General features: G+C 40.0%; 1 protein-coding gene across 3 annotated transcripts; it reads right to left on the bottom strand.

The window, feature by feature from the left end:
* Positions 1-553: 553 nt before the first annotated feature.
* Positions 554-18,671, bottom strand: hsf2 (heat shock transcription factor 2). Of its 3 annotated transcripts, none has more exons than XM_073493134.1 (12): positions 18,510-18,671; positions 17,769-17,877; positions 14,760-14,887; positions 13,382-13,506; positions 12,749-12,824; positions 12,163-12,224; positions 11,348-11,426; positions 9,862-9,995; positions 7,214-7,492; positions 5,918-6,020; positions 3,623-3,689; positions 554-3,160 (listed from the first exon to the last, which is right to left on the bottom strand). In XM_073493134.1, the coding sequence occupies exons 1-12, from the start codon at positions 18,600-18,602 to the stop codon at positions 2,841-2,843; spliced, it is 1,575 nt and encodes a 524-aa protein (XP_073349235.1). In that variant the 5' UTR covers positions 18,603-18,671; the 3' UTR covers positions 554-2,840. The 3 variants fall into 3 exon arrangements, with proteins under 3 accessions (XP_073349235.1, XP_073349234.1, XP_073349236.1); XM_073493133.1 differs by having other exon boundaries at positions 554-3,193; XM_073493135.1 differs by lacking the exons at positions 9,862-9,995; positions 11,348-11,426 and having other exon boundaries at positions 554-3,193.
* Positions 18,672-18,978: the final 307 nt, after the last annotated feature.

Below are 18,978 nucleotides of genomic sequence, written 5' to 3' on the forward strand. Positions count from 1 at the left end.
ATTAACATTTACTCCCTAAAACTACAGAATGCTCCTTTAAAGAGCTTATTTGAGGTGTGTTTGTGGTCATTATCCTGTTGCAGTAGAAATCCAAGTCATGGATAGACTAAATTTGTGTGAGGGGGCAGTTTCAGAAACTTGATCAGTTGTATCCAAAGTGTGACCACACTGTTGAAAGTTCAATACATCAAGCTTAGTTCCCTAAAGAGATAGAAATGTAACTTCATCTGTACTGCATACTGCATACTGTATATGTTAAATCCATCTTTCTAAAAAAGAACAACAGACCTATACAGCTGACAGTGATTGGAGACCGATGACTGATGCCATTTGTGATTCTATCTAGATCCTCTCTTAAAAGGCAAGAATCACTTTCATGTTTCAAGTGACTTCTTCACAATTTTCAGAAAACACTTATTCTTATCAATGTGTTACAACAAAATTATTGTTGTTAAACAAATTGGGGCAACATATCACCAGAGTAACTGCTGACTTCTGCCCATAACAGCATCACAGCACCACCTGAATGTAATAAGAAGCATCAAAACTACAATTGAAGTTCTTAACATTTTTATTGTAACTGCAAGACTTGCAACAATGGCAGACAGCTTGTGGGATGTGAGCAGGGCACAGAGAAGTCATGTGACCTCTGTGACGTGTACCGCAGACTATAAACAGCATTTGTGTGACTCTACTAGGGTTAACAGACAAAGGATGCAGGCACTTCTATATCAGAGAAGACACAAGAGGAGTTTCCCTTTATCAAATTATGTACGACAAATAGTGAGGCTACCTAACAGCACCAGCTCTACACCAGAAAACTGAGGGGGAATCATTTACAGATATTCCACACGAAACAGTGACTTCTTGATTCTGTTTTCTGTTGTTCCCAAACTGTGAACTCTGCTGACTTGAACAGAGATTGAGGAGGTTTGTATATCTGAGGAACAACTGACAGAATCAGGAAATGTTTGTAATGTGTTGAGTTGGTTTTCGTGGTTGGTTTCATCCATTTCATCCATGACAACTGGGACAACCTTCAAGTATGTTGCCATGCATGTCCAGATATACTATACAACTTACTGTTGACACAGCTAATTAATAACTGTACATGTGTCACATGCCATCACCATGACTTATGAAGATTTTTGTTGTTTCATGACTCATATCAAGCATGTGAAAAACGTCTGATGCTTTAACAGTGTGACTCTTGATTACCTCTCAAGTTAACAAATGTGAACAATTTGACTCTTACTTATGCTGGATACTCATACAGCAAGTCTGCCGTAATAATTTAAAGGGATAGTTCAGATTAAATAGAGGAAGTGGGGTTGTATGAAGTACTTATCCATAGATAGTGTATCAATTACGTTAGAGGGTGAGCCACCAAAGTGCTTCGACGAAAACAGTCATTTTACCTCACTCCACACGGGAGGTGTTGGTCTTCCTCTGCCTCGATCAGTTAGCTTGTTTAAGTTATTTTGTGACTTTAGTGTTTTAAATGGTTTGTTTGGATTCAGCAAAGTCACACAATTACACAAACAAACTGAATTATCTACCGAGTGGTAGACCAGCAACTCCTGTGCTCTACAAGGTAAAATGACTGTTTTATTCAAAGGAGTCTGTTGTCTCTTGAGAGAGCAATATAACAGTACAAAAGAAAACAACTCCAATGATGCCTTTAATGGCATTCTTACTCCCTCATACTTCTTTTACTCGGACCATTCAGTTATATTACTGTAATGCTAAAGCAATGCAGACAATTACTGGTGTTAAGATCAGATCTGATGTGTTGTTGTGTTGTTTGCAGATGGACAGATATTTCGTCAATCCCCACAGTCAGTTATCTACGCTGAGTGAAGTGAAGCCTGAGAGACGCGTTTATCAGGCTACACAAACCAACACTTATGTGGACACTGTGAAACAACTTTTGGTAATCTGACTCTTGTTTAACAGGTTAATGTACAGTCTTTAGTGAAGATTATGTTTCGTCCCAGTTCTCTAGAATGATGCTTTCATTAAACAAATTGAAAAAAATTCACTGCCCCCCAAACCCGTCTGAAGGAATGTTACTTTGTGAAGAGTCTCAGCGATGTGGACAGAATGTAGCAAAAGATAAACAAAACTCAGAATAAATACATTTTAACAAGTACATACAAAGATTCAGTCTGTCTCAATACAGGTCAGGTGAGGATGCCTCCTCACTGATGTTGCAAAACCAGACGTGTTGCGATGCTGAGTATGAGACTGTGGGCTTTTGTCTTCAGAACCAAGAGATGGAGAAGCTGTGTGGGTGAAATCAAGGTCCTGGTGTCCTGTGCTTACACCAGCCACAGTCTGTGCCTCTCATGTCATTTTTACGTAGGAGACCATTGCGTTGAAGAAACCATCAACCATAACAAGTGGCTCAATCAGACTACAGCATTTGTCGAGGGCATTCAATGGCATTACACTGAACATGGAAACTCATCATTTTCTATGATTTCTGAGAGGTTTCTGGACGTTAATTCTTTATGAACAGATATAACGATACTATAAGGTGTGTGTGCATTCTGTTTTGACTGAGTTATGACTCTGAGAAGAAAAGATGCAATTATTAGGTTCAAAGGGTTAATAACCTGCAAGTGGTAGTTAATCTAGTATTATTATTCTATTTGAAGAAAACGTGGCTTATTTCTGTAACTCAAATGTTATCTTCAGTGCAAAAGTCATCCATTTAAAAATGCGTACATGGCACAAACCACAGCGCTTCTTTCACCTGCCTGGTGCTTTCTTCAGTTCTGTTCATGCTTCTCAACAAACGTACACCTCAGTTCTGTTCTTGCTCACACTCTGTCTAGCTAAGTGGACTCTCGGGTCTCAGGTCCAGCAGGACTGAGTTCACACAGGTAGAAGAGTGTCTCCGCACTGGCCTCGGCCTCGGTCAGAGGCTCCAGGCGGATCAGGGAGCTGCAAGGTCGCTGCTTCAACTCCAGGCTGGTGTCCAGCAGCTCTGAGGGTGGCTCAGCCTCCACCCGAGCATCAGCGCTGGAAGAGAGCTCAAGGTGAGCGGAGCAGTCGGTGCTGCTGCTGCTGGTGGCTAGATCCAGCTCTGGAGGAGGGGTACAGCCATCGAGGAAAGCCAGCAGGGGGCAGGTGGTGTACTGGATCAACTGCTTATCTGAGCACAGGACAGAGGGGGAATCAGCCTGGACTGTGTCCAATTCAACAAAGAAGAACATAAACCCTATTATTACTTTCTTTTAATGTGAACAATAGTCATCATTTGCTGTAATGACAAACAGCTCAAACACTTGTTACAACAGCCCGCTACCACCATCATGTTCTAGAAGAATGCTGTTCAACCCTCCGGTACAGTTTCTCACATAAATAGTAACATAAATCTTTTCAGGTATGGGAAAGGAAAAGTAGTGGACTTATGAGTAACCATACTGCATAACCATGTAGGCTACAATAGGGCTGCAACTAACAATTTACTAACCCATTAATCAGTTGATGACTTCTCCAAGTAATCAGTCAGTCACTAAATACTTAGTAAGGTGACTGAAGGTGATGTCTTTGTATGTTCTTGTTCCAGGTAAGTTAAGGCAGTAGTGTGACTGTGTGAGTATCCTCCACTTACCTGTGTTGTGTTCCTCTGTCCTGCCTCTGTTTAGCTGCGCAGTGTTCTCTTTGGAGGACAAACTCTCCTGGAAACACAAGGAGAACAACTGATGAGTACAGAACTGGTTTCAAACCCAACAAAAAAATAAGAGTTTAAAAAATATAGATGGGGATTAAAGCATAGGTTTACATTTTCTGAAAACTCTTACAAACTAAATTGATGAAGCCATGTTTGGCCAAGAAACAGCCAATTATCAGTGTAATCTTTCCATCTGTCCACATTGGCCATAAAGCAATCAAATGTAACAGATGGAGTGCTTGTTCCAAAGCTCAGCTGAGACTCATGAGGCTTCAGCAGTCTTAGTTACACAAATCAAGTGGGTATTTTGCAAATAACTTTATTTTTACAGCATGAATCACATTTATACTTGACCTCCACAGTATGCGCTTGTAGACTCTTTTCAAGGCGCTGCACTTTTTATCCTGTGTGCTTTATAGTATCTAATCATTACTGTATGGCCCTTGTTCTTTCCAACTGCTCTAACACTTTCTATCTGTCTACCTTCAGCTTATTTAATGAGTAAGATATGTTGTTCTGTCTCTACTGTGTTCTGCTCTTCTCTCTGGGAGCTGACACATGATATCAACCCTTAATGTTTCAGATTGCCACAACTCTGGCTGCTACTAAGCTACCATTAAAGCAGTGTGAAAAAATACTGGTCATACTGTCAATAGTAGGTTTGTCAGCTTATCCACAGGGCTGAAATCCAACCAATTAAACATGTACAGTTTGAGGAGGTATTCGAGGGGTGTACTACAAGCGAAATTAATGGATTAGCGAGATATGTTGAGCCTAAAGCCACAGTTTTCAATGTCATGAAGGTTGCTCTCTTTAACCTGGTTAGATCACCATGGTAACATATGCTTCACACCTATTCAGAGGTCCAGAGGAGCCTCTGCGCAGACACTGTCCCATAACAAAAGCAGCTCCCTTTAACTGATTATTTTCCTGACACTATTCTCTATGAGCGGTATAGATTCTCATCTGAGGGAATATGTTATTTATGCCAACTTGTTGAGAAACACAGTAATGTCACAGAATAATGCCATGTAAACTGTATGCATCTCGTATTTCTGTTGCCACAGCAACCTACATGCAGTCAGTTTGTGAAAACTGTTTTTCATTTACATTTCAAAGCATATCATCCACACACTGAAAGGATCATGAAAGGATCTACAAACCACTTTTCTGTTTTTAAGCTTGGTCCTGATTTGCAGTCAAGTCCATTTTACAATGCTGCTATTGCAGCTAATAGACACCTAAAAAACTGATTAGAGTACATGCATTTATCAGAGATATTATTCAAATCAATACCATTTTTTAGCTGAAAGCTGTAGTGATTTTACGTACATATGTCCTCCATTATGAGTCAGTGTGAGACCTACTGAGACCACGTGTCAAAATACCTTTATTTTGCTAATTTTCAGAATGTAATACTATTTTGTCATTACAAATCAGCTGAACAATTTAGCTGAAAAGTTTGAAAAACTGAAAAATGTCAGTGTATGTCAGAATATCTTAGTATTTGATTTGTCCCATTCAGGCTGCATGGCAAGTTAGTGCAAAACCTGCTGACTAATGTTTTCCCAGCATGATGTGTCAGTTATCCACAAAGATCCTTGTGATGTCACAGACTGTTTGGCTTTCTCAGTCTTCAAGTGCCCCTATACATGTAGAATGGGGTTGAGGTCAGACGAGTCCACGACAGTCAGGACTCCTTGGTCTTCTTTGGTCTTCAAGTAAGTTTTACAAAGTTCTGAGGTGTGTTTGGGGCTGGGATGACATGACTCATCACATTAAACTTTTCACTCAAATTGTTAAACTGATATCATTTACACTGAAAAACAGCACTTTAGAAATAAACTGTAGGCAGTGAGTGATAAAACACACTGACTGACATTTCTGCCACCTTTCCTCTCATTCTGCCTTATTTGCAGCAACAGTGTTGCTTTTTCCTGTAAGAACCGTTATATTATTATTCATAGCTCTACATTTTAACAACCTGTTCCTCTTGACTGACGTAGGTGGATCACAACCAGTCCTTTTTGTGCAGAAAAAGATTAAAATGATGCACCACCTTAATGGGAAAGCGCACAGAACCTCATGAAGAAAACCTGGGTTAACAGAGAATGTTTTTTAGGTTTTGTCAAGCGAGTTCACGCAGAGAGAGAGACTGGATATGTCAAACATGCTTTGTAGTACACCCTTCAGGTGAGTAGTTTTTGGTTTAGTGTCTATGTAGGATAATTTTACCTCTAGGGGATCAAAATCCATGCTGAACTGTTTTCCATAAAGCATGGCCTGGAAATCCTCCAGACTGCAATCAATACTGTCCAGATAGTCCATCAACTCCACCCTGAGAAGACACACACACACACACACACAGACACAGACACACTCAATCAATAACCAATGACTAGTATCACCCCATGAAAGACCTGACTGACATGTCAGAGGACTAGCTTGTCAGAAACATTGGTTGTTTGCTTTGCTCTAGAACAGAATGAATGCTGACTAGCAATTAAATGCCAATCTGGGCAAGTAGCTGAGGTTTCCAGAGCACATCGCCCCAACAACACTCCGTCCAGATACGATCATCCTCTCTAATGCCACCAAGCAGGTGATCATGTTAGAGCTCACTGGACCATGGGAAGAGTGCATGGATGAAGCGCATAAGCGTAAATTAACGTGTCTGGGCTTTGCAGGTCGGTTAAATCGATCACAGATGCCGCTGAGAAAGACACAAGGTGGCTCCTTGGTTGACTGCTGCTGGGATGCAAGCCGGGGACTGATCACCCCAGCTGGGTCGCCTGAGCGAGGGCGTCTGATGTTTTTCCCCCGCTCCACATCAATGTCAAAACACATTTGCAGGTACATCTTACTTCAGTGTTGAAATAAATCCATGTCATACACATTTAGTATTAAGTAATACTTAAGTAAAATCTATGTAAATGTAATGCTGCCATAGACATATAGTCATTAAATCATTTTGTGTGTCACAGCAATCCTTTTGAACTTCAAAAGTCCAGGTTTTTATTATCATTAATATCATAATACGGCAGTGACATTGATGTAAGACAATGATTAGATGAGTGAATAAAACATTAAAATATTAATTTAACACATTTTTGATATCTATTTTGGTTAAATTAATTGTAATATTAATCTAGAAATAAATACATTAAAAAATCAATATATTCATTTCTCAGAAAAGAACGGTTAGATTAATAATTAAAGCCCCAAACTACATTATATCAGTGTGGAGTGTGAAGTAGTTTGGATGAACAGTTCTAGAGAAAGCTGCAAGCAGCAACAGCAGAAGCCAAGCGACCGGGCCGTTCTATACAGGCACTGCACCAGTATAACAGAACATAATCAAGTTTATCAGTTTGAACATTGAATATTCAATTAAATATAGGTTTTCAAATGAATGCATTGTTTTGAACTATGTGTTACACAGATCCACACTTGATCCACACTTTCTTTTTTTTTAAAAAATCAGGGTTGAGTGTATTTCTCATCAGAATCAGAATTATGGTTCACACTTACTTGCCCAGCAGGTTGATGTTCTGCGATATTGCTCCATTCTCATTTAATATGGAGTCCATCATCTTGACAGGGTCCTCTAGACTTAGGACAGAGGGTTTATTGAGCTGCAGGGCGCTGGTTGGTTCGCTGCTGTCTAAAGTCCTGCTCCTCTGGCTGTCGTCTGCTGCTGAGCCACCAGCCTCTGCCTGTTTGATGTCAGCTGTGCAGCTGGTGCTCACCTCCGTCTCAGCTGGCTGCACCGCACAGCTTTCCAGCTCCACTTCCATGATTTCCACATCTCTGAGGGAGGATAGGGGATATTTTCAAAAGCATGTCATTAAGAAAGATACTGCTGCCAATTTAAAAGACTGAATTGACGAGATTGCCATAATCACACGCTGTAATTTGTCTGAGGGGGATATGAATCTTTGGCACAACTATCGATGACAAACTTAAAATTTACATGTACAGTGTTTTTATCACTCTTTTAGGGGGGCTATATGTGAGTGGATTATAACACAACCTGTCCTGTCTCGGGTGTCTATACAAGCCTGTGGATGATTTGTTGAAGATGTTTATTGCTGCTGGACTGCAGATTTCTTTGTGAAGGACTTGGGTTGGACTTTCCATGACAGTCCAAAGGATGTGACTTAAAGCATGTTCTTGAGTGCCTCGTCTAACTTCGGACAGCAATGCTGTTTACCGTTACTAGTATTCCTTGCTTGCTGATCTAGTTTTACCACTTTGCTCTCATCCACTAAAATGATATCCAGATTGCCCTCCTTTAAGTCATTTATTACTTTTCAGATTACATTTTTAATATCCTTTCTGTCAAGTTAAAAACCAAGTACCTCCAGCTTTGGTGAAATTTTAATTCGATTTTTAAAAACTCTCTCAGATTAGCTGTACAATGCATTGTCAGCGAGCTGAAAACAGGGTTGTTTTTTCTGAGTTCATCAAAAGTTGACTTTTTATATGATGATGATGTTCTCGAATATGATGCAATGTTGTAGATTAAACTGTCAAACAGTATATAAAGTAGTTCAAATTAGCTGAACCTCAGAACAATTACAGCATTAACACAGAACATACACATTAATGCAGCAGTGGTATCAATCCAAAAACATCAAATAAAGTAGTAAAAGACTGACATACTGTTTATGGTTTTCTTTCAACTTGTATGGTGTCTTACAATAAACAGCCATTTAATCTATTCATGCAGTGCACTCTACTCACAATCACACACTGACAGAGCAGGGCAGACATGGTAGTGTAGAAATGTATAAGAAATTATATAAACAAAATTATTTTAGTTTTTACTTTTTGCTCACTGTCCCAATGGACAAACTGAATATGTTCTGGCCCAATGCTACGTTTTACTGGCTTTAGACCACTGGGCAAACCTTATTGGTTGAACCTGACTTGGTATTTATAGCATTAATTAGTCCATTTGGTAACACTTCAGTTTACATGTCCTCCAGTTTTTAAATACAAAAGTTTCCTAAAAGGCCAAGCATAAGGGCTGAGACAAATATCCTATCCCACACACTTGTGTCTGTCCAACAGACAGCTTTGCCAGCTTTGTCTTTCTATATTGAGTTGGCATATGTTGCCTCGCCACTTTGTTGAAATGGAGAGAGAGAAAGAAAAGAGAACGCACCAGAAAAAAATAAAATCAAAAAATACCGCTCACTGTCTGTGATATGTTCTACAGATTACTTGGTAATGGACTTGCATTTCTATAGCGCTTTACCAGTCAACTGACCGCTCAAAGACACATATTCAACCACTCGCACACACATTCATACACTGATGGCGAGGCCATGCAAGGTGCCAACTGCTCATTGGGAGCAATTTGGGGTTCAGTATCTTGCTCAAGGACACTTTGACATGCAGCTTGGACATGCAGCTCTGATTACTAGACGACCCGCTCTTCCTCCTGAGCTACAGCTGCCCAGATACAGACATTTAAACTGCAGTGATGGTAGGCCAGTCAATCTAGCCCAAAAAAACAAAAAAATTGCAAAAGAAATGTCTCATAGTTTTTATTGGTCCTAATACCCTCCTGAATCATATACTAAAAGTCTACCACCGTAGATGGAGTGGAACATATTTTTTTTCGAGATTAAAGGCCAAAGTTGTGCCCAACACTAAGCAAATTGAGTAGAATTGGGGAAAATTTTCAATTAATAGCTATCACTATGAAACTTCTCCAGTTGATTAGTGATATCATACCAAAGAAAAAACGTATTGCAAGTTTTTGAGATTTTATGTTTATATATGCAAATTAGGCATTTCTTCATAAAATGTACCATAATTTGCATATATTACAAAACACAAAATCTGAAAACTGGATGAAGCCAGATTAAAAATGATTGTTTCATTATGTTGACACAATACAAAAAGACAAAATTAAAGAAGGGACTGTGGCTATGTTTGTCTATCATCCCATACATTAGAAAATACTATTTAGAGTCATCAAAAAATCTATGTTCGTCATGACTCCAAATCTCTACACATCAACCACTCTGCTCGCTCCGGTTGTGTCAGCTACTCTAACCTGCTTGCATGGGCAGTGAAATGAAAATTGCAACGCACATCTGCCGCTCACGCAGGACATGAGTTTGAACAGCGTGAATGTCAAAAAGGTTCAAGGTAAACAGTCTCACCCTTGCTCGAAGGCTCTGGGTGAACTCTCTGTGATTTCAGCTGACACTTCAGCATCATTCTCAGTCAGATTACAGATGATAACTTCATCTGATGAGTCTGAGACCTTCACACCATTCAGACTGTTGACAGATGACTAAACAGGATACAAACCATCAAAATCAGAACACTTCCTATAGAATACATCACACATTCAACATGATTTATTTTAAACAAAAACATGAAGGCTTAAAATTAAACTATGAGAAATAACTGATCATGTCAGGAATACCCTGATTCTCAAGTATTTACTATCGGTAATACTTTCCATGTGTATGTCATAGTGGCGTTATCATGGATCCCACCTACGTTCTCACAAGACCTGCCCTACTCCGGCTCTGATTGGTTGGCTTTGTTGGTTGAGTTCTCTATTAACTTAGTAGGTCATTGTTACCAGACTGGTAGTGTCTGTTTTTGGCAAGTCTGAGCTGTAGTCTTGCTGGGCTACACACCAACTTCTTTGGCCTCTCTCCCGGTCTTCTGCTGCTCCTTTTTGGGGTACTCATCCTCAGAGCCGCTCTACACTGTCAGAGTGTCTCTGGGCTTGTTAGGTAGAGCCCAGAGACACTGCAGCTGCGACAGCCAGTCGTGGTAGTGTGTTTCCCTTGTCTACTAGAGCACACAGTCTGCTGCATCAGCTCCACTGCTGACTGTTTGTTTTAAACAACTGCGAGCAAAAAACAAGCACAGTCTATTAACACCAGATAGCATCTGAACATACACTTAAGAAAAGCACGTTAGGAGGGCTAATTCTTGTCTTTTTTGTTGTCTGATTAAAGAGTAAATTTTTTGTGTCCCACTGAGCTCCCTCGCTCTGTCTGGTTGTACAGAGGACTATCAGGTCACACAGGGCGGTGTGGACACAGGAGAACAGCCAAAAACAGGCAATCGGCTGTGGGCGCAGGTCCCACAGATCTCCCTCTCACTTAGTGGACTACCGGGGCCCCGAAAAACTCTGTCAGCGTAACTGACACGTTATTATTTCCTAACTGTATGTTCAGTGGCTGCTTGGTGATAAGGGGCTGTGCTTGATTTTCTCAGGGTTGTTTAAAACAGCTAGCGCTGGAGCTGATGTAGCGGACTGTGAGCAGTAGAGCCCCAGCAAACACACCATCACAACTGGCTGTCGCAGCTGCAGTGTCTCTGGGCTCGTTTGGTAGAGAGGAATGGCTGGGTGGTGACGCAGCGGCAGGGTAGCCCAGCGGCAGAGACAGAGAGGAGCAGCACCAGAGCATGAGTGATCCAGACAAGAGTGGCAGAAGACCAGGAGAGAGGTTGATATATTTACCTGAGTAAAACTACAGTCATAACGTGGCTACTGTGTGTTAAAAGTTTAAGTCGAGCATAGAGACACAACCAACAAGCCAACCAATCAGAGGCAGAGTAGGGCAAGTCCTGCGAGAACATATATGGGATTCCTAATAACGCGTCATAGGACCATTTACTGACCTGCTCCACACACACTTTCTCATCATAGATCTGATCAATGTATTTGGGCTTTTTTCCATTGCTGTTCATAAGAACTGGCCTGTCAAAAAGATGGTGACACATTAATATTTAAAGGACGAGAGTCTGCATTATGAGAGTGTTGAAACTGTTAGTTGTTATACCATGATGCTGTTCAAGACAAAAATGCGACAATAACAACTCAAATAAAAGATGAATCAAGTCCAAATGATTACATTACGAAAACAATCATTAGCTGCAGCTTCATTATTTACATTTCATTAAAAACCAACAACAGTTACAGTTGAAGTGAATTTCGAACTAAACTCTCAGGCAAAGCAACCAAACAACTGATGTCTGTAATGCAGCCTGTGGGAGTGATTCAGCTTCATTCAGTCATTTAACATGTTAATATGAAACAGTTTGTTATTTTTTCGACAAGGGTTGCGATTATTTGGTCAACATAACTCATATCACAGTGTTAAAAATCAAATGAGCCATCAATTTCGCAAACGTTTTGTAGTGAAATACTGTAAATGTGACAGGTCTTTGTATTTCCTGAGGCAACTCATTTGGTGATGGCTTATTGAGAATACAAATTAATTCAATCAGATAGTTGTCTAATTTCTAATTTGTTCGAACTTGATTTTTGGAAAAGTGACAGCCCTAATACTGACCCACTGATTATAAATAGTGACCTCTTCACCAATGCCTCTCTGACAGGTGCAAGGACTGTGTGTTTCGAGGGTTAATCATTTAAAAGGAGCAGCACTCTTACTCTAATCCCAGCTGAAGGATATAACACAGTGTGAACTCACCTTTTGCGCTTTAAATTCAGGATGTGGTTGTTCTGTACCAATGTGACGATGAAATGTATCAGCTGAAAAAAGAACAGACTTAGATTGAGCAAAAAATCATTAGCTCAGATGCCAATGATGAACAAAATCTGCTGGCTTTGATTACATTAGACATTTTAAAACAAAAGAACCGGTGTGTTCAACACTTAAGTGCAAGTACAAAAGGTCATATGTGTATGCAATATATATCAAATTGTCATTCTAAGCAAAGAGGTGCTTTCTTAGCGTCAAATCATCGCTAGACTAAATGTTTCCAAGTGGACCAAGTGCTTGGAACTCTAACCCCCAGATTCCGCTCGTGTATTTCCACTAGCTGCCGACGCTAGATGGGTAACTAATAGTACAGTGCCGTAGCGTAGGGCCACTGACCAGGCTGCTGTATTGACACAATGGAAATGACAATGGGCTGGAATGATTTTAGATACCACTATGTAATGCTATAACATTTCTTTCAGAGATTTAAAAGAAATAACAAAATCCTAATACCAAAGGAGGCGTGTATGTGAACATGGATAGTGTGAATGGATGATTCCAGTGTAGCGCTCACCTTTTTGATGAGCTGTTGTTGGTGTGCATGTTTCTGTCTGAGATCTGAGATCTCCCTCCAGAGGGCTTCATTCTCCCTAAACGACAAAACAAGTTATATTTTCAGTCGAGCGCTTGAACTGCAGAAACAACCCCATCTCCTACGATTCCCGTAGCATCATTCTCATTTTGTTCACTGACAATGCTCAGTACTAATCAGATTCTGTTCACACATGAAATCAATAATGTGTTTTGGTGGTGGTGTTTTATTCTACTGCTTTATATTAACAGGAATTTTTTAACACTGTCCCTCTCATGCCAGGGAACACAACTTTAGAAAGACCTGAATGTAATAATGTATGCAGCTAACATTATAGCTAGTTAGAAATAAAGTTTCTGCCATCAACACCAAGAAATAGGTGAAACTGTAGACATGTGGGACTTTAATCAGGGTTACAAATTATTTCACAGTTCAGAAAGAGATTGCATTTGACTCCTGGACAGAAAAGTTTAGTCACAACAAGTTCAGTCTTGAACTTAGCTAAACTTAACGAGCTTAAGCCTGGCTTAAACAAGAATACGGACCTTAAAAAGTCTAGACTTTGGAAAACAATAATTGATTTGTTCATGCTGTTGGAATGAGATTTACACTCACCTTTTGAGTGTTGCTAGCCTGACATCAATGTTCTCCTGTTTGCTATGAACACTCTGAACACTTGCCAAGATCTTGGACAGGTCTTCTTGTCGAATCTTTGTGTCCTCTGGCCGAGTGTTAGAAACCTGAAAGACAGAACTACAGTCAAATCTTGTGTTTACAGTATCTTAACACTGAAAGCATAAAGGAATGAAAAACTAGGATCTTGAGGAATATTTATGAGTTTTTGCACAGATGTGAAAATGAACAGATAGAGGAGTCAAAGGTCTTGATGCACAAAGAATATTTAGGGGACAACAAGCTTTAATTTGTCTTGACAAGCACTTCATCTCAATTGTCATTTATTTCATCACAATCACAATCTGTCTTTACTGTATAAATACAAACTAGGAGATATTAATAATTAATTATTAATTGATGAATCGCTGTTAAGAATCTAACTGATTAAAAACGTATTAACTGACAATCAGAGAGGGGCACACACACACATCAGAGAGTATCTTGTTACAAATTACAGATACTTGCTTATCAAATATATCAAAATAGTTTACTGGTGTGAGAAAATGTATCTAATTAAAATACAGGTAATTTGTCATTTAAAAAATATAAAAAGACATTCTATACAAACTGATATTATTACATTTTAGCCATTTAGTAGCCTCAGTATGGGCTGGATTTTGTTAGGCCCGTTGTTGAATAGCACCAAACAGCCACTCCCCAATTAAAATGAATTCATCATTTTTTGTCATTTAGTTTTTATCATTCAAGTTAGTTGATGTTTACTTGATCTGTTATTTTAACTCCTGATGTAGCCTACTCTTTGCATCAAACATGGATCAAGTCAGCACATAAATCACTTTCTTATTGGAAAAACGTCCAACATATTTCATATATTATTAATGATTACCCAATAACCGTTTGTCAAGCAATGAAACTGCATAAAATGTGCATCCCTGTTACAAACACATCACATTTGATTCATAAAATGTGGAGTAACACACTACTGGGTTGGCAGAGTGCCAATGTCTCTACATTTCCGATAAATCTTTGATAGAGGAGTGTTCCCCTGCATCAAGTCTTTGCGCTAAACAAGGCTTAACAAGTCTGCACCTTGATGTGTCCTGAATATAAAGATATGAAATGGACATTGATCATCCTGTCTGACTCTGGGATCAGTGTCAAAACTAGTGTTTCCCAAAATGTCACAGTGAACTGCTCAAAGAACGGCTGAGCAGATTGTTCATATGACATTTCTGGCAGGTGGATGACGCTCCGCCTTCAGCAATGTTTGAGCTCAGGGTATATGAGCGAGCATTTGCATTTCTAAAATATTCAACCTTTGGATGACTGAAAAGAGATATCAGAGAGATGACTCCACCTTCCTCTTGATGTTCTCCAGCAGGTCGTCCTGTCCATGCTTGAAGTAGGGGTGCTGAAACTCCACTGGACCGTCCCTCTCCTGTTTCACTATTCCTGTGTCAATGTGCATCACTTTACGAAATCCATCTGAGCGCATGCACGCACGCACATAGACACGCACATACAAACGCACGCATGCACGCACGAACACACACACACACACACACACACACACAAACAGATAACATTATTTAACAAGCGCAAAAACAGAATTAAAGCTGCAAAGAGGCGCAGAGTGGGCCCTCCAACCCTGCACATAAAGTTGCTGCGGCCTTATTGCCGAACATTGATCAGTTGAGACACAACTCTGAATTTTCCTAAATTTTAGGCACTGCACAAAGGATTTCCAGGTGACTCCCTGTGTCCACTATGTAACATGATAGAGAGATAATTCAGTAATTAATTGCTGACTATATGACTATACCTCCGTATGGCATGTAGATGTCTTAAGGCCGGGACTGAAATCAAACACACAGTTGGGAAATTTGGACAATGCACACTCAATAGTATAGTATTAAAGATTAGGTTGTCGATTTACAACAATGGTACAGACCTGAGATAGTGAAGAATTGTATGATGTCATAAGCCGTAACATGGCAAAACAACTGTATGGAATTTTTATAGTATAGAGCTGCAAGGAATATTTGTATACACATGGTCCAAGATATTTCTTCCTCTGGTGGGGATCTGGATGTATGCTGGCGATTTTAACCAAACAGCCCTCAAAACTGTTTTACATACATTTCACCAGCATGTCCAGATCCCCACCAGAGGAAGAAATATCCTGAACCATGTGTATACAAATACTCACGGCAGCCCCAAAGCCAGTGCACAGACTGGTGAATGTTCAGAGATGCTACCACTAAGGATAACAACATCAGACTTGAGGAATGTACATTTTTAGTGACATAATATATCAGCAAATGTTCTGATGATGTGGGGATCACAAAGACAGTCAGATCCTTCCCTAATCAGAAGGCCTGGATGAATGGACAGGTGAGGGCTCTATCCAGAGCCAAAAAAGCTGCCTTTCAGTGAGGTGACAAGTACACAACACTGCCAGAGCAAGAATGAAAGCTGGTATCAAGGAGGCAAAGAGGAGACATCAGCAGAGACTGGAGAGAGACCTCAACAGCAACAACAACAGATTGTAAACCAAACCCTCTAGGCTTGAGCACTACACTCTGCAACTGAATATCGGACTTCCTCATAGACAAAGTGGACTGGCACCTCCTGTGCTTTGGTGCTCAACACCCCCAAGGGCTGTGTGCTCAGCTGATTCCTGTTCACACTGTACACCCATGACTGCACTCTCAGACAGCAAGAGAACTCAACTGTGATGTATGCGGGCAAAACCACCATCATCGGCTGCATTATAAATAACAGTGAGAGTTGATATCGGGAGGAAATCAACAATCTTGCAGAGGGGTGCACAGAGAACAAACTACTGGTCAACGTCCAAGGAGAAACCAAGGAGCTGATTGTTGATTTCAGCAAAGACACACACCCTTATCTACATCAGTGGAGCAGGTGACCAGTTTAGGTAGCTGGGAATCAACATCACATTTCTACCAGTTAAGAAAGAAAAAGCGCAGAAACCACTTTATTTCGTAAGGAAACTTAGGACAGCAAGTTTCAGTGCCAAGTCCTCATCAACCTTTACAGAGGAGCAATAGAAAGCATCCCTAATACCACTATCAGAAATTGCCAGAATCGGTATCAGCAGGTCCACGAGTCTATGCACCGATCTGATACCACATAATTTATTTATTGCGAACGGGAACCTGCTATTTCCCAGCAGCATCCAGTACACCAGTATGCAACTTGAGAGATTTTTTACTGTACAAGTCGCCAATATCCTGTTTTTTTATATAATGTCAAGGACATCCATAACATACATGCAACACATAAAGGGTTAGAAATATACAGCTGTTAAAAAACATAACAATATATATACTAGGGTTGTAACGATACATCGATCCAGATCGATAGATTCAATTCTCCAACGATCAAATAGCACCAATGCAAAGTGAAAACATAGATTCATATTGCCACCATCGTTAAGATAAGCCTTTATTTAGAAATTTCCATGGCACGCCTGTGTCACCATTTCCGTCCATGCGCTACTCCTTTCTAAACGGTGCTTTCTTTTTATTAAAAAGAATGGATTGTTTTCCATTTAAATGTCTGGAACCACTGATAAACAAAATATTTCCACTTAAGAGTTTAATTAATAAAACTGTCAAATCATATATTAGTTGCTTTTTGTGAGTTGGTATAAATTTAGCCGATTGTGTTAAATGGGCATATGATATCATCTCATATCGATCGCAGGCCCCTGTATTGAATTGAATCGAAATCGTATCATGGCAGACTTTGTGATATCGGCAATATCTAATTCATCCACATCACATGACCACAAAAACAGTTTTATTTTAATGACTTAATAATTTATCTATCCAATCATTGCATAAAAGGAGTACAGGCACAATCTTGTGGGACACAGTGTCTCCTGCTGCTGAATACAAAGTAACTTACCATGGTTTCCACAGCATTTGCTCCTGGTTACCCTGTTCCCCTGCATATATTGAGCACTGTTTAACACTGAAAAAACCCTGATTCTAGAGTTGCAATGATAAGTGAAAAAGGCAACCATTTTTGAAAAATCAATTACTTTAAAATTAGGTTGGGCTCTAATCATTAGTGGCATCCCTACACAGTTCTGACCTTGCTGTTGGCTCTGTGGAGAGGTAGTTCAGTATTTGGACAGTCACCTGCCAGGCTAGTTACCTGCTTGTCATCCAGTGAAACTAATTCTGACAGTAGATGTCACACTACTCACCCACAGTGAGTGTGGTTGCAGACAACTCTGAATCTGTAAACTGTGAAGCACTGACTAAAGGCAGAACGTGTGTGCTCTTATTGGAACAACTAGAAACAGAGACAAGGTAAAGTGGGGATGTCTTACACATATTGAGCTGCCTGATGAAACTGGCCATGTTGTTGTGCTTGAAGAACTTCGGAAGGATCTCCTTTGCAAAGCGCTGCTCATCCAGCACGAGGAAGCTGTTGCCCTCCTGGGAACAACAAACACCACAATGACAATCAGAATTGCATATCATTTTACCACACACACACACACACAATATTTCTAATGTGATGTGTCACACCCTCTCTATGGTGAATATGAGTTGTCACCATCAGGACGGAGGTACAGGGAACCACTGTTGTAAAGTTCCCTTGGCCAGAGATCCTTTGTACCTTGTAGTATAGCTCTGTTAAACAGAACCTTTTGATAGTGTGTGTCACTTGCAGTTTTGAGTATTTAGATTATATTCTTTATTGTAGGCCATGATGTGAGGCACTTTGTTGTTATATGTTTGTCTTTGACTCTTACAGTTTTAATGCAATGGTACATGCTGGCAGGACACATAGACCAGATTTGGCTGAGCTAACTAACTAACTAACTAACTAACAGGCAACTACACAATAAAAACAACAACTGGCTCACAGCTGATGTTTAGCTCCAGCTAATGCTTGCCGACCGCTGTCTATGCTGAAACGAATTGGTAATGTCGGGGAGAAGTGCTGTTTAATCCTAAGTGTTAACGTGTATTGTTATTGACGAGATGTGGCATCATGCTACACTTGTCTGATCTGCGTTAGCTTTTTGAGCTGCATGCTAACAGTAGACCGTCTGTAGCGTTACCTGACTCCAACAAATAAATTCGTTGGTGTCCTCATCCTCGACCAGCGTCCACAGCTTGGTGAGGAAAGCCGGGACGTTCGAGTTGTGTTTCATCTCTCAAATTCAAGGACGAACGCAATTTGATTAATAATGCGCAATGTTTTGTAGCCTTTACGACGAGCCCCTTCTTCTGCTATTGCTTCGTCTGCTTCTTCTTCTTCTTCTTCTTCGTCTTCTTCTTCTTCTTCTGTTGGATTTGAATGGCGGCTGGCATCCAGCTTAATGGTGCATTGCCGCCACCTACCGGACTGGAGTGTGGTACATTCAATTAGCAGGAAAAGAAAGAAAAAATAATAATAAAATAAAATAAAATAAAATAAAATAAAATAAATAATAATATCAGTAATAATAACTAAATCCTGTCCATTAACCCTGTTTCCCTCAGGTATTTTCTTACATATTTACTAACATTTTCTGACTGTTGCAGCAG

Source organism: Pagrus major, chromosome 22, assembly GCF_040436345.1.
Source record: "Pagrus major chromosome 22, Pma_NU_1.0".
Lineage (NCBI taxonomy): Eukaryota > Metazoa > Chordata > Actinopteri > Spariformes > Sparidae > Pagrus > Pagrus major.